General features: G+C 43.4%; 1 protein-coding gene across 9 annotated transcripts in view; it reads right to left on the bottom strand.

The window, feature by feature from the left end:
• PHF12 (PHD finger protein 12) overlaps positions 1 to 16,219 on the bottom strand; it is a 39,561-nt gene that overhangs the window by 10,820 nt on the left and 12,522 nt on the right. For all 9 annotated transcript variants that reach the window (XR_004347298.1, XR_004347299.1, XR_004347300.1 and 6 more), the window contains 4 exons: positions 7,093 to 7,165; positions 4,061 to 4,454; positions 2,784 to 2,904; positions 1,412 to 1,544 (listed from right to left, as the gene is read on the bottom strand). Coding sequence is in view for 6 of the 9 variants with exons in the window: in XM_032615637.1 (XP_032471528.1) it covers positions 1,412 to 1,544; positions 2,784 to 2,904; positions 4,061 to 4,454; positions 7,093 to 7,165 (721 nt within the window). In the remaining 3 variants the exon portion in view is untranslated. The remainder of the gene's footprint in view (positions 1 to 1,411; positions 1,545 to 2,783; positions 2,905 to 4,060; positions 4,455 to 7,092; positions 7,166 to 16,219) is intronic.

Below are 16,219 nucleotides of genomic sequence, written 5' to 3'. Positions count from 1 at the left end.
TTAATTAAAAGAAAAGGGGACTTCCTTGGTGGTCCAGTGGTTAAGAACCCGCCTTCCAATGTAGGGGACGTGCGTTCCATCCCTGGTGGGGGAACTAAGATCCCACATGCCGTGGGGCAACTAAGCCTGCGTGCTCTAGAGCCAGCCTGCCACAACTAAGACCCGATGCAGCCAAATAAATAAATGTTAAAAAAAAAAAAAAAAAAAAAAGATCTATGTGGCAGCTTCCTACCTAGTACATTAGGAAAAACCCCTAAGTGGCTAATAAAAAGTCACCCAATTAATAATTTCTCATCTGCTGGAAAGCTGCTCTTACAGATTCATATTTGGGTTGACTGCTCATGGTTGGGTTTTTCTGGTTCAGCAAGAGGCAAAACAAGACCACTGAGCCTCGCAGAGAGGCTTCCTCCTATGTAAACTTTTCTGAGTGGCATTAGTCAAATGAAGAGGGCCAAACAAACCTTTTCTCCCTATGTGCAAGTCTATAACTGAAGTTCCTCTTGGTGCAAAGTGGACAGCACACTGTCATGCTGAAGGCAAGCAGTCATTCCATGGTTATCATCATCTGATGGACAATGTCTTAAGCAATTACCCTTTTAATTTGGAAAGGCTGCTCTTATGAGGGAGCTGCTCCGCCTGAGGCCCTCCCCATTCAACCTTCTGAGTGACCGTGCCTATCAGGAAATGTCCTAAACCTCTTTTGGAGATAGCAAATTACAGTTCTATTCTAGCCCCGGGAAGCAGTCTGGAAAATGTAACCAAACCTCCTGGGAGATAAGATAATAGCACCCTCATACCATTCATTCATTCATTCAACAACTTACTTACTGAACACCTATTATGTGTCATGACAAGGTCTTTGTAAAGAAGGAAGAGACGGGCAAGAGCCTCATGTGGTGCGTAGGACACATAAGGTGTTCAGTAAGTGGCTGGCTGTCTGGAATACCGTTATCTGCGTCAATTCCTCAGTTCTCCAAAGTTACTGGGCAGTTAACTGCCAGTGCTACGAGAATAAATATTTTAGAATTTTCTTAGTTTGTTCCCTCTAAGAACAAGAAGCAAGAAGATATGGAAGAGCATTTATTTGCATAAGGTTGAGTCTAATGCACTCCCCCTTTTAGGGCTGTAAAACCAACTGCTTAATTCATTACAGAGGAAATTATTCACGAACAACCAAGCACTAGTGGGTTAAGTCTGTCGGTGCGACTAAAACAAGGCATTGCGGGAAAAGGCTAAATGCACAGCTGAGGCATGTCAAAGTAACCAGAACTGAGTAGGATGGTTTGCAGAAACCAGTGTCTGAGAGATTAAAGTGAACTCTGGTACAAAGCTGACTATACTATGCTTTCCACTGAATCAGTCCATGCCCCAGCTGTGCCCACAGAGGACTGAAGGACACTGCTGTGCTTACCACCACATGTTCGATGTGATTCGGACACATCCATCTGCCCAGGGGCATGGCAGTGAGCGGTGGCTCGAGGCAGTCCATGTGGAACAGGAGGGGGCAATAGTCACACTGGATAAGAGGGGCCACGCGACAACTCCTGCAAAAAAGAGATATAGGCCATTTCTATGGCAAGGTGGGAGAATTCAAACAAACTCTGCACTGTGGAACAGCTTCCCTTCCTTAATCCTAACAATGTTCTCCCACACCCTCCTCCCCAATAATCCCGTTACATTCACCATTAGGAAGATGGATGAAGTTGGGGGCTACCACCAGGCTCCTCATTATTCTCCCTCCTAAGAGGAATGTAGAGAAGTGAATTTTTTTGGAGTAGAGCTAAAGTGGTTGTCACAGCAGGAATGATCAATGCTTGATACCCACTGGGGGAAGACAGCCAACCCTGCTCTGATCTTTCTACTCCTTAAAAGAAAGCAACTACCTCAGTTTAAAAAAAAACAAAAACAAAACAAAACAAAGCACTAGCAACCTTTCCAGAGTCTTATACTACAAGAAGAAAAGACTTCTCTTCCATATGAAGCACTCAGCAAAACTGACAACCAGAGAGTTGTGCTGGAAAAATGATATTGTAATGTATTCGTGTAAGCATAGATCAAGGGAGGGCATGTAAGCTAATGCCAATCATGATTTGTAACTACGATACTCAGTGAGTCCTTAAGCTATTCTGGAGACACAGTTTGGGTGTGGCTCAGAGTTCTGCTGCTCTACTATCTGGTTCCCTATAGCTTTTGCTGTGGAACATTTCTTTTTGATAGCTATTTTCTCCTGCTATCCTGCCCTTCTAACACATCCAAGCCAACAAGTCCAGCTTCAGTAACTGAAGCAGCTGGTTCCTATCACTGAGGAGATCCTATTTGAAGGGAACCAGCATCCCAGGGAAGCTACAACTGGGGCAGCCTAGAGGCTTTTGGAAGTCATCCAGCCTGACGCATACCAGCTAGTATGGATATCTGTACTACTTTAAAATTCATCTTTAGTGCTTTAAAAATCATTTGCCTTTTTCCAGGGATGTGTGTCTCTGCTGGCCACAGTTCTTCCTGCTAGCCAGTCTAAATATCTCATGCTTCATTTTAAGTCCAACTCCTCTCGTTCTAGCCTCTATAAACACGGTTTACAGTACTTCTGCACCGTGATTCTTCAAGAATTTTTTTGTTACAACATTCAAGGCTCTGGTCAATTAGTCACTCAGTCTCTTTGTACTCATACCATCAGAATATGGGTTATCTATATTTAACACATGTGGTTTGGAAGAGACAATAGAAGAGAGAAAAAAACATTTGCTAAATATGAGGAAGAGCCTCTTGCTATGGAAGAAAAATACCTGTTACACGTGAAACAGACTTTGACTGGTAAGGGAACAAGACCATTGTGATCTAACTCATGCTGTGTCTTCTTAACGTTTTTCCCTGTGGTTTCCTCCTTTCTTCTCCTCTTGCTAGAACCTAGAAGAGAAATTGGTGGTGTTGAATTTTCCCTGGATGGAGAGTTCCTAGTTCGGGATATGGAAACAACAGTAAGTCCGAGGAACAGGTCTTAGTAAAAGCATGTGTCATGGCCTGGACATGCATCTCTTTCTGAGGCCCCCTGGGCTGGTTTGAAGGGAGAAAAAGAATGAGAAAGGAGGAAAAGGGAGATATAAGTCAGAACTAAGATTACAAGTCACTTGCTCTATGGCAGAAACACATCTAAATGTTTTGCAGACATGAAGCGGTCAGAAACCTAGGTTAGATACTGGTGACTTAAGAAATAGAAATACCCAGGTCTAATGGTCAATAAAGACTATTCTGTGAAGGTGGCTGAGGAAAAGAGTATAATTTTACTGCATTTTTATAGAAAGCAGAAAAGCTTTGAGTCTGTATGCATCCTACTGACCAGCAGGTTTCTTAAGCCTGCCAATTTCACTTTCACTGGGAAGAAAATAAGATCTAGACGCTTTGTGGTATCAAGTAGAAGCCATGAGTTGATTAAAAAAAAAAAAGGGAATGGAGGACAATTTATAATATCCATCAAAACTACAAGTGCATAGTTTAAAAACAATATAAATGCATAGTTTTGACCCAGCAATTCTAGTATTAGTAATTTATCCTACTTATCCCACCGATACATTCACATGTATACAATGACGTATTTACAAAATTATTTGTTGAAACAGTATCTGTGGTAACACAAGATTAAGCACAACCAGAATTTCCATTAATAGGAAATTGGTTAAATAGATTATGGTACATCTATATAAAGAAATTCTAGGAGATACATAAGAACCAAACAGTGGTTATCTGTGAGGGGTAGGAATGCAGAAACTAGGCAAATGGCAGACAGGGATGGGTGTGAAATTTTTCATTGTAACCCTTTTTATATTTTTTGATTTTTGAACTATGTGTGTGTATTACCTTTTTTGTTTTTTAAAGTGATACTGGGAAGGGTGGAAAATAGAAAACTGAGCAAGCATTGTAAACCTGCAAAGATCTCGAACCAAGAACAGGAACCTGAGACAGTGGCTACACGGACAGTGACCTCACAGGCTGCACAGCCCTTTGGTTGGACAAGAGTCCTTTGGGGAAGCCGGGATAGGGGAGAGGATATGACAGTCTGGCTAACCTGGTAGTGCAGTGGTACAAGTCAGTTCATTGGGCAACTGAAATTGGGTGGGGTTCCGCTCCATGGCGGCAGCAATCAGCAGCTCAAAGGGGCGCCTTAGCTGGGGCTGCACGTAGTCCGGCTCTGCTGCCACTGGCTCCTCGTCCACGTCGATGATGTCCTCGTCGACATCATTCTGCTCAGAGGTGGGGGTCTCTGTGCTGGCATTGGATGTGGGCGTGCCAGGACGGCTGGCTCTCCTTTCCAGGATCCGGGCATGGGCAATGGCCTTGAGTTCAGCTTTGCTGGCTGATCTGTCCAACAAGTCAGTGTCGCTGCTGGGGGATGTAGTCCGCTTGCCAGATTTGTCCACCAGTCCATTGACGTGGCCCAGCTCCTTTTTTTGCTCTCGTTTCTGTGCAAATAAACAGGTGGGCCCATCACACAAAGTGACACAAAATAGAGATGGATGCTACAAAGTCCTGCTAGACCACTAACCAAAATTACGGAAGTCTCTAATATCAGAGACTCATCCACCTGGGTGGGGACTTGAAACAATGGTCTGTTAAAGTTGACAAAACTATAGCTGAACTAAACTAAAGCTGGCAAAACCACTGCAGCAGGGAATCACCAAAAAGTACAAAAGTTAGAAACAATTTTACAAACCACACATCATATGATACACAGTGTCTGTACACAAGGTGGGGGGGGCGGTAAAGGGATAAAACGTTAATTCAGTGAGAATAAACTTAGACTAAGTGAGGACAGTGAGAAAAACGTAGAGAATCAAGGAGAGCACTGTTGTTTGCCTCGGAGTGCCCTGAATGGTTTTATGAACTTTGCTCAAAATACAGAAACACCTGCAGAAGCAAAGGTAAAAAGTAAAACAGGCAAGCAGAGCTCCCTGTCCAGGGAGGTTGGGTGCTGACTTGCAAGGCAGCCACACCACAAGGTGGAAGGGTGGTGTGTGGAGGGCAGTGATCCAGCAATCATGGCGTCCAAGAACGGCGGCTTTCAATGTCTCAAGTTTAACTAGAACTCTGACAGTGACACTTTTTGAATGGAAAGGTGGGGACATGGAAAAAGATTAAGTGTACAGAGTAGGACTGAATGACTGATGATACATTTTCCTCCAGGGCTCCAAACAGAGTGGTCAAATGAAGGTTCAGCATTGGTCTCCAGTCAGGAGACCTGGGATCTTGTCCCAGTTCTGCCTCTGATTCCCTATGACCTTAGGTGACTCAGGCCGGAGGGCAGGAATTTCTCTATGCGTAAAGTGAGACTAGTAAGACCGTTCTTCTCCTCCTCTCAGGGATACGGTAGAGATAAAGAGCATCACATATATGAAAGGGATGGCTCTGAGTTGGGGGAAGATCTAGCCTCCACTAGGAATAAAACCCGAACATCAGAGGTTGATGAGGCCCACAGGATGTATCATTTCAATCCACTTCACTGTAACTGCAGGACGCCAGAGGGCTGTAGAGGTGATGGTGCAAAGGGCAGATTTGGCACTGGTAGGCATAGAGGTCCATCTGAGAGCAGGTCAGAGTGGCATTTCAGGAAAAGCACACTCTGTTGAAAAAGGCATACTATAATATAATCCCCAGAAAGTAGCTCTGTTTCCAGAAAATTGATGAAGAAGTAATAGGGCTTTGGAACGAAACAGAATTTGGTTCAAATCTTGGCTGTGTCCATTCCTTTGAGTACTTGGGTAAGTTCTACAATTGTGAACCTCAGTTTATTCCTTTTAAAAAGGGAGAGAGAAAAAAAAAAAAAGGAGAATATACCACCAGTACCCATAGCTGGCTGTATGGGCTAAATGAGATAACACATGTAAAAACCCAGCTATGATAAGCACTAAAACAATGTTAGTTCTTCGTCTTCACCCTCTTCTCCTGGCTTCATCTCTTCCGCCACAGCTGTTCTCAACCCTTTCAAGTCCAGCTTCTTTGAGTGGCAAGTTTCTGAAAGGCCTCCTGGCTGGCAGGTGCCTCTAACTGGCCCCACTCTAATCTAGCTGGGGACACACAGGTAGAGATCTTGGGAGGAGGACAAGCTGGAGGCACCCTGGTTTGTGGACTTCAAGAGATATTAAACTACAGCTGTGGTTAGATGGCTGACTTGGCCTTGGCTTGCTTTAATAAGAACCCTATGCACACATTGAAGAATAAAGGTCTGCCTAATTGTTTACCTTCTTCTTAAAGGCTGAAAACTGTTACACACATAAACCACAATCTCTGAATCATCTCATCCTGTTTCTGCAACCAAGGAAGTAATCATTCATTGTGACATCATGTTGAGGGGCCAGGAAGAGGTGACGTCACAACAAGGGAAAGTTGCTTGGTGTATAATTAGTGTGGGGTGGAGGGTAGGGAGTGGTTTACAATTCACAGACAAATTTGAATCCACAGCCTATAATTTGAGGATTGGGTCTCTCATAATCTGGGTGGAAGCACACCTACTTCCTTTTTTGATAAGGGAGTATTTAGCTTTTATACCCCACAGAAGTTCTCAAAAGTAGAAAATTATGTTCTCAAAGCCAGTATTGAATTATCAAAGCTGAGGGAAGGGGAGCTAAAGAAAGGTTAGGCAACCTGGGGTCCAAGTGGGTCCAAGTCCTCTCCACCCCACACACCTGGCCAAGCTTCTGGATACCAGCAACTTATTTGCCTTGGGGTGAAGGGAATCCTTTTTGTACCAAGCTGGAGGAGCGCCTTCCTCTTCAGCCTCTTTCAGCCACTGGATATGGCTGCCACATTCAGGCCACTTATCAGGAGGTCTACAAGGAGATCAGACTACTCCTGTCACTAGTGAATTAACATGGCTCAGTAAATTAACACACCTTTTCTGCCCATTTCAGCAGCCCATGTTTGGATTTTAGGCCCTACTGGATTCTAAACAGTCACCATGGGGAGTGTGAGGGTGATTCCAGGGCTGGAAGAGACAAGAAGAAGGGACAAAAATGCCTTCAGGGCCAAGCCGTCTTAGCTCTAGAATATCAGTGCTCTAGATCTGGCATCCCGAGCAAAGCCTTCAGAAAGCAGCATTATTACCTTTCGGCGAACAGTGCACCGGTGACACATCCACTCCCCAGGAGGCAACATCTCTTCACTCAGTGGAGGGTTACTGTGGGGAAAAGACAAGGGCAAGACTAAGTAACTAACCCTTTGATGCAGCAGGGAAAAGTCTAACTAGGTCTGACACAAAGCTGCATGTCCCTCAACTCGTATTCTGGCCAGTCCTGCAGCACTGCTTGGGTTCTCTTATCCTTCAAAATGCTTACTTGGCATCATTTACAATAACCTAAGGAGAAAGCATCCCTTCTCATATCTTAGAAAGAGAAGCCAAATCCAAAGCTGTTAACACTGGGCTTACAGGGAAAGAAAGATATAATGAACTAGTCTGAAGCCTTGAAGAGTCATTCCCAAACTCTGCACCAAGCTAATAAAATCACCGAGAGAGAGGTCCTCCACCATCTTTTTAAAGCCTGCCAGTGTAAGTCCAAGATCTCCCATCTGCTGTTCAAAGCGCTCTGTAAAATGGTCTCCTTCCATCTTCCCAGGCCCCATGTAAAATGGTCTCCTTCCATCTTCCCAGGCCCCATTCGTGTTCTTTTTCTCCTAGTTAAACTGAAGACTTGCTATTTCTTCCTCTAGAACTCTCCCCCTTGAAAGCTATGCCTACCAAAACCCTATTCATCCTGTAAGGCCTGCTTCAATCAGCCTATGGTAGATTAAAGATGCCTACAAATTTTTTGCTACTCCTTCCGCCCAGAAGTAGTCCATTTCCTTCCTCTTGAATTGAGCTTATCTTGTGACTTTTTTTTTTTTTTTTGGCCACAGCTAGTGGCCAATGGGATCCTAGTTCCCCGACCAGGGATTGAACCTGCGCCCTCAGCAGTGAAACTGTGGAGTCCTAACCACTTGACCGCCAGGTAATTCCCTCTTGTAAGTTGTTTTGACCAACAGAATGCAGCAGAGGTGACAATGCTGTAACTTCCATGGCTGGGTTTGAAGAGACCTGCAGATTCCCTTTTTACATGCTTGCAATGTTCCATCTCAGAGCCCTGCTCTCATGCTGAGAGGTCACATGGAGGAGACTTAAGGCACTCCAGTTAACTCCAAGCCAACAGCTAGCACAAACTACTGCTATGTGACTGAGTCATCTTGGATCATGCCAGCTCAGTTGAGCCTCCAAATAACTGCAGTCCAGATAACAATGTGTAAAGAAAAACCACCCAGCTGAGCCTAGTCAACATGCAGATTTGTGAGAGATAATAACTAGTGTCAAAAATAAATAAATAAATAACTAGTGTCTATTTTAAGCCACTGAGTTTTGGGGTAGTTTGTTATTCAGCGACAGATAACTGAGCACACAGCTCCTCCATGTGCTCTTCCCAGATTACTCAGACATCCTTCTTCAGCTTTCCCTTGTGTGACAATTTTCTTACTTCTTTTATTAGAGGAACCAAGACAAGGACTGGATCTCTTCCCTCTTTGTATCTTTATAATATAGAGGTTGTACACACAGTAGTCACTCAGTAAGTCAATACTGAGTCAAAATTACAGCTGTGTAGGGCCGGCCTTACTGCTCCTCCAGATCATTGACTTCCATTAAGGTTACACCAAGAACCGTATGAAATTTTATTAAATTCTTAGGAGGGTCACATTTATAATGTCTATACAGCAGTAGTTCTCCAAGTGTGGCATCAGCATCATCTGAGAACTTACTAGAAATGCAAGTTCTGTTCGATAAGATACACGCTCCCCTATGTTCACAGCAGCACTATCTACAACAGCCAGGACACGGAAGCAACCTTAGTGTCCATCGACAGGTGAATGGATAAAGAACATGTGACACATATATATAATGGAGTAGTACTCAGCCATAAAAAAAGAATGAAATAATGCCATTTGCAGCTAAGTGAAGTAAGCCAGACAGAGAAAGACAAATATTCTATATCATTTACATGTGGAATCTAAAAAAAATGACACAAATGAACTCACTTAGAAAATACAAAAAGACTTACAGACATAGAAAACCAATTTATGGTTACTAAAGGGCATAGCATAGGGGGATGAGGGGTAGAGGGAAGATAAATTAGGAGTCTGGGATTAAAATATACACACAGTACTATATATAAAACAGGTAAACAACAAGGACCTACTGTATAGCCCAGGGAACTATACTCAACATCTTGTAATAACCTATAATGGAAAAGAATCTGAAAAAGAATGTGTGCATGTGTGTGTGTGTGTCTACATGTATAACTGAATCACTTTGCTGTACACTTGAAACTAACACATTGTAAATTAACTATATTTCAATTAAAAAAAAGAAGAAATGCAAATTCTGAGACCTCATTCCAGGCCTACTGAATTAGAAATTCTGGGAGTGGGGCTCAGCAATTCATGTTTAACAAGTTCTCCTGGTGATTCTGCTCAATACCAAAGTTTGAAAACCACTGCTATACAGAATAAGGCTACATTTACTCTTAAGAAATACCTACATTTGGTTCCTGGGAGTCACCTACTTGGAATGGTATGGAGGAAATTTTTTTTTTCAAAATACATGAGAAATGCCTAATATATATATATATATATACTATGAATATATAAGGACTCTCCCTTAAGTCCCAGGCCTTAATGCTAGGCTGCTTTACCGTTTCTACCTAAAACAGCACTTGGCTTGACAAATTTTCCTAGCTCCCACTTTGCCAATGCGTCCCTGGAGCCCTGAGCATACATGTCAGGATGTCCACCAAGCCCTCACAGCTCATTGCTTCCTATCCTCTGTTTCCTTGGTGGAATCTCAGGAGGATCCTTACCAGGAAGCATAAAACTGGAGGCACACTGGCCTACTGGGACAGGTCTTCAAGCCCTGGAGGGCCACAAGTGAATGTTGCCTGTAAAGTCTTCCCTAGTTCTCTCCAATGTATTTCTGCATAGGCCATATCCAAACTAATGAAATGCATGCATGTAATGTGCAAAGGCCTACAGACTCTGCTATGCTTCAGCAGCTGTCATATTAAAACTAATCCTGAAAAGGCTGCCATTTCTCATTCTGTTTTTCATCATTTCTTTTCATCTGCCTACTGACTTTGTGTTTTGTACCAAGATACCCTACAGCAAACATGTAAAGCACAGAAGGGTGAGGCAAGGCGGCAGTGGCTTAGATCTTTTACCAAGATGTGAATGGCCCCCTGGCCACCCTTCCTGCCTTCCTCAATCTATTTCCAACCCTGCTGGCAGAATAATTCTGCCACAATTCTGATCATATCATTCTCCTTATTAAAAAGCCCTTCAATATTGCCCTTACCCCATCAGGATAAAGTTCAAGCTCCTCAGCACTGCAAGCCAGAACCCTGTTCCCTCCCCAGTTCCATCAGTCTGGTGGCTCCCTACACAGTCCACACTGTTTCTCAACCCTTTCTCTGATCATTCTCATTCTCTGCTACCCACAACCACAAAAGCTGAGCCTCCCCCCACTCCTTCACCTGGTGAACACCTTATCTTTTGGAGCTCAAGTCAGGCACTATCTCCAGGAAGACTCCTCTGACAGTCCCTGATTCCCTACAGCACTTCTGTGCCATACTATAGTGAAATATTATGTACCCGAATCTCCTTCTCTGCCTCATTTACCTTTGTATCTCTATACTCTGTATTATGCCTGGCACACAGTAGGTACTCAATAAAGCTTTAAAGAACTGGGGAACACTAAAATAATGGGCTTCTAAGAAGTGAATGTAACCCCCTCCACCCAAGTCATGAGGCAAGGCAATGTGGATGTGCAGACACTTGTTTTGGTGGTTAAATCACACATGAAATTACTTATGTTTTCAATAAGAAGACATCAAAGTCCATACTTGCAAGCTTGAACTTCATACTGTAACCTACTTAAACCCTCTTTAAACAATATGATTTCTCATTTCTCTTTATTTTTAACATCTTTATTGGAGTATAATTGCTTTACAATGGTGTGTTAGTTTCTACTTTGTAACAAAATGAATCAGCTATACATATACATATATCCCCATATCTCTTCCCTCTTGCATCTCCCTCCCTCCCACCCTCTCTATCCCACCCCTCTAGGTGGTCACAAAGCACTGAGCTGATCTCCCTGTGCTATGAGGCTGCTTCCCACTAGCTATCTATTTTACATTTGGTAGTGTATATATCTACATGTCACTCTCTCACTTTGTCCCAGCTTACCCTTCCCCCTCCGTGTCCTCATCATTTCTCTTTCTTAACACAGGGGTAAATCTTTAGCTCAAAATCTGTATTAAGAGGCTCTCAAAAGTAGCTCCTGGTTGGTTTCTAAAGGATCACTTTCAGAGATACCACGCTGAAGAACAAACATTCATCAGAATTGTAGATTATGGCCACAGGCTCCTCTTGTCTGCCCTAAAGTTCAGGCTGTGAATTTAGGGAGCCATGCAGGCAAGTCAGAGTGTTGTCTCCAGGATGAACACAGAACATTTAAAAGAGTGAGGCCTTGTTGGGATTTTGCTGCTTTCTTAGAGACAGAACATGCATCTTGAAATAAATCTGAAAATATGGTGGGACTTCCCTGGTGGCGCAGTGGCTAAGAATCCGCCTGCCAATGCCAGGGACGTGGGTTCGAGCCCTGGTCCGGGAAGATCCCACAGGCCACGGAGCAACTAAGCCCGTGCGCCACAACTACTGAGCCCGCATGCCACAACTACTGAAGCCCGCGCACCTAGAGCCCATGCTCTGCAACAAGAAGCCCGCAATGAGAAGCCTGCGCACCGCAAGGAAGAGTAGCCCCCCTCCTGCCACAACTAGAGAAAACCCACACAGCAACGAAGGCCCAACACAGCCAAAAATTAGAAGGCAGTTTTTCAACTCAAACATCTAGAGGAAAAGGATTCATGAAATAACTCAAGGAAAGACAGGCTGCCATTGGGGTAATAAGCTCAGGAACTAGTTCTGGAAGATGTTGTTCTGCGAACAGACTAATTTTGTTCCATATGAGAAATACTGTCAACAGACAAAGGATTCCAGGGAGAAAGGAGATTCTGCAGCCTCGGGGTACTCACATACACATCCTGAGGACTTCCCCACCTCACCCACCCGTCTTAAAGCTCCTTGCCCCCAATGTTCTCATAAGTTAAGTATGAACTTCAAAACAATTATATGCATGCCAGAATCTTTAAATCATGATATGCCTGTCAAGAAAAACATGGCTCTGTTCCAGCTCCCTCTCATCCCCATATATCAATGAAGACAGGGTACTGAGAGCCATCCTCTACAAAAGGAAATCATTAAAAGTTAAAAGTCAGGTAGTGCTGAAATTATCAGTTTCTGCTGCTCAGCAGTAAAAACCATGAAAACACTGTAATGAGCCAGTGCTGCTTGTAAAGACATCGATATGCTTCCTAATCGCGAAAGCTTAGAAATAGCAGAGTGATAATCTCATTTTACATCTAGTCTATTACAGTTCACAGATGCTCTTACTTGATCTTCACCATCATACAGTGAAAATTAATTCTTACTCCCATCATACAGGTATCTCTAAACGGACTTATCTAAAGCCATGGAGTCAGAAAGCAGAATTAGAACCAAAATCAGCTTCCTGGTTCTTCCAAATCTTGAGCCCAATCTGATTTCTAGGTAGTTCTCCTATTTCTAGGGAACACAGTGGAATATCCGTCACAGTACCTTCCTCAACCACAGGGTTGAGCATTCCCCTCTCCTTTAGTCAGTATTTACTGAATTCCCACTGCTTACTAACCAATGCCACACTGGAGGTACCATGCTAGAGGAAGGACACAAAGCAAACAAGTTATGATCTAACCCATCAAGAAACACAGCCTTTAGGGAGAGAGGACCAGAGTCATTCATCCACTCAAGCATTTACTGGACACTATGTTATGCTAGGCAATGCACTAAGTGGTGGGATTTCAAAAATGGTCCTTGCTCTCAGGGATCATAAAGTGAAAAGGACAGTTGGTAATGAGACCACACATAATCAACTACAAACTGATTCTGATTCTTGCCATACAGACCTATATAAAACTCAACAGTTCATGGATGCCAGACTCAACACAGAGCCTCAGAACTTTGGTCTTTTGGTACCTGAAGGTGACGGTGGCCTTTCCCCTACTCTTTCCACATCTCAACAACTGCTATTCAGCAAATGGTAATTAAGCCAGTGATCCTTTAAAGATGGTGAAGTTAAGGATCTTGAGGTGTTCACGAGGAGACTATAGTTTTAGAAGAAGGTATATTTCTGTATTTTGAAAACCTACCTGATGAAAGGAAGGTTCTGGGAGTAGAGACATCTCCCTGGGAACAAAGACTAAAGTCCACCTAGCACACAATATTATTTGAAACTTTAGATTCCTTCTGAGAACTGTCTACGTCCTGGGAAGGAAGGTGAGCCCTGGAAGAGTCATTTTCTGTATGTGAGCTGGCTTGTCTTGGAAAACTGGTAGCTCTTTAGCCAACAGGCCAAGGGCCTTTATTTTATTTTCTGACTTCAAAAGAATATGGCCTGCGGTGCTGCGAGACAGGCACTCTGCTCCACGCAGAGAAGAGAGTGCCCTGTGAGCATGGCGCTCTTGCAGAATATCTTCCCATCTTCATGGCTATGGATGTTTCCTTCCAGATCGTTTGTTAAAAAGCCCTGGCCTGCAATTCCTGGCCACAAAGTGACTGTTCACTGCTCTCCAACTTGTTATTTATTTTAACCACTACCTGATCTTGAAGACACTTGTTAGCTATAAAATAATTCATAACAATAGAGCTCTAAATCTTCAGAGATTGTACAACTGAAGAGTATGCGTCTCAGAGTTTGGTGTGGCTCTCTGTGAGGCCTGAGAGGGCCTATAAACTGTTAACAGTAACATCTGCACACAAACCAACTAAAAAGCTGGACAAACATTAATTTTTTCAAACTAAAACTCCTAAAGCCAACCTCTGCAGCGGGACTCTAGCATCTGAACTTCCATAAACAAATGCAAATGATGCATCTCTGTTGCTGAACAGGGTGTCTAGATTGGTCTATTTCTGGAGTCATCGAAAAGAAAACCACAAACATACACCCCTCAGCTAACTGTAATGCCTGCACTGACAGACCTCTCCGTCTCAAAGATTCAAAGCCCAGAGCCAGATGATCCCAACTTACAGCCCAAGGACACAGCCCAGTTTTAATTTAGAATGCCTCTTTCATTCACTAATGAGGCTGCAGCTCACCACTGCAGGTGGAAGATATTGGTAGTTGTCATGGTTCTTGGCTCTCTAATTAAGAGGATCTATTTCAAGTCATATACCAGTGTGGTTGATCGGAGTCTAACCTCACTCATCTCCCTCGCCTATTAATATATGTGAACCTGCACGACATTAACATTTACTTCAGATTTAGTCGCCACCAGTGGGACCTGTTGCTCCATAGCTCTGCGTTAATTATCCACCCAGCACAAGCAGTTTTTCAATATGGAACTGAAGAGAGAAGGGGGAGGGGAACAAGAGAACAAAGGGAGGAGGGGAGAGGTGAAGGGAGACAGAGAAGCAGAAAAGACTGCCTTTTATTTCAGAGACCTATTTTTTACATTATAACATGCAGATAAAAATGGTGTTGGGCTCTGGACTTTTTTTTTTTAATATGTTGTTACTGATGTATGGCTTGCAACTGTCCATCCAGCCAAGCAACATTGACATTCTGCAACTTGAGCCAAAGGCAGCCAGAGATACATGAAAATATCACTTAACCAAATCATAAGCTTTGGTGTACGTCTTAGGACAAGAGGGAGCAAGTGGATGAAAAATACTTAAGAAAGAACACACTCCATTTTCTCTTCCTGGACTGACAAAAATATTCTATTTAACACAAACACTTAACAGGAACACTGTGCAAACAGCATGTCTGCACACAATATACGAACAACAGCCTTTCACTCAGGTTCTCTTCTAAAAGAGGTCAGTCAAATGACCCTGGTTAGGGTCCCTCCTGTCAGAACCCATCATTCTCCAAGAATCAGAAGCTCTCTAGCTACATAAACAGTCATTTCAGTTGAAATAAAATATCAGACTAAGAAAGATTCCGCTGCCCGCTGCCCCGCATCATCTGTATGTCCCTCCCCCCCCCTTTTGGTGGTGGTGGGGTATTCAGCAAGCAAACAACGGCACTGAGCAGTTTTGATTTTTAATTTCACAGTTCATGGGTCTCATCCATCCATGTGAGGTCCACTACCAGATAAAAATCCTGCATCTATATTTCACGGCATCGTGTAAGACCAACTGCAGAAGACAATACATGCGCAGAACAGGCCTCCTCTCTCTCAGACTGGCCCCGCTGCTCTCCGTCCGCTCAGGAAACGTGTTGGTACCAGTCAAAAGGGGAGTGAGGGTGATCGCTGACAGGACCACAACCATGTCCCAGCCTCCTAGCGGCCATCTTGATCTATAAAGGCACCTATCAGTACAGAAAACAAGCCTTTTATAAATTGAAATCAGCTTCTGTCCTGGAAAAGCTAAGAGGTGATGGGTAAAGTTTAATTTAACAATATCTTTTAAAACTTAAATTAAAAGCTATATTAATAATTCCCAAATTTAATGGTCTGTGTTTTGAGGGAACAAAATTTAATGAAATTTAAATGGCAGCAGAAATAGTAAGCTTTCTCTGGACACTTGCGTGGGCATCAGCTTTTCCCTTCATGGATGGCCTACCTTTCAAAGGCAGAGAAGAGGGTCATATCGAAGGATACTGGAGAGATGAAAGCAGAGAGAAAGTTCATGGGGGTCCCTGAACCTTAATTTCTTACTCTCCTTTACCCCAGCTACTGACTCAAATACAGCTAATGCCACAAAGTACATAAAAAGTACAAGGGCTGCTGGTTCTTTCATGCAGAGCCTTAGTAGCTGTGTTAACAAGGAGGCCAATGAAGTGCCAGGCCATTACAAATGCCCTATTGAGAAACTTAGCTAGTTGCGTCACTTCCACAGGCATATAATCCTTTCAAACTAGCTGACTGTGCCCCCAAATTTTATTGCCTTCTGTGTAGAGCTGGCTTGGGGCATCCTCCCAGTGAAGGACACCTGGAGAAGAGGGTTATAAGAAGTGCAGGGAAGGAAGGAGGGAGGGTAGAACCAACAGTTATAACAGGTGTTTGCCTCTGCTAACTTCTCTACAAGCCAAGCCCGGTGCCACAGGACCTGA

The sequence above is a fragment of the Phocoena sinus genome, chromosome 20, assembly GCF_008692025.1.
Source record: "Phocoena sinus isolate mPhoSin1 chromosome 20, mPhoSin1.pri, whole genome shotgun sequence".
NCBI lineage: Eukaryota > Metazoa > Chordata > Mammalia > Artiodactyla > Phocoenidae > Phocoena > Phocoena sinus.
This window is presented reverse-complemented; position numbering and strand designations above follow the sequence as displayed.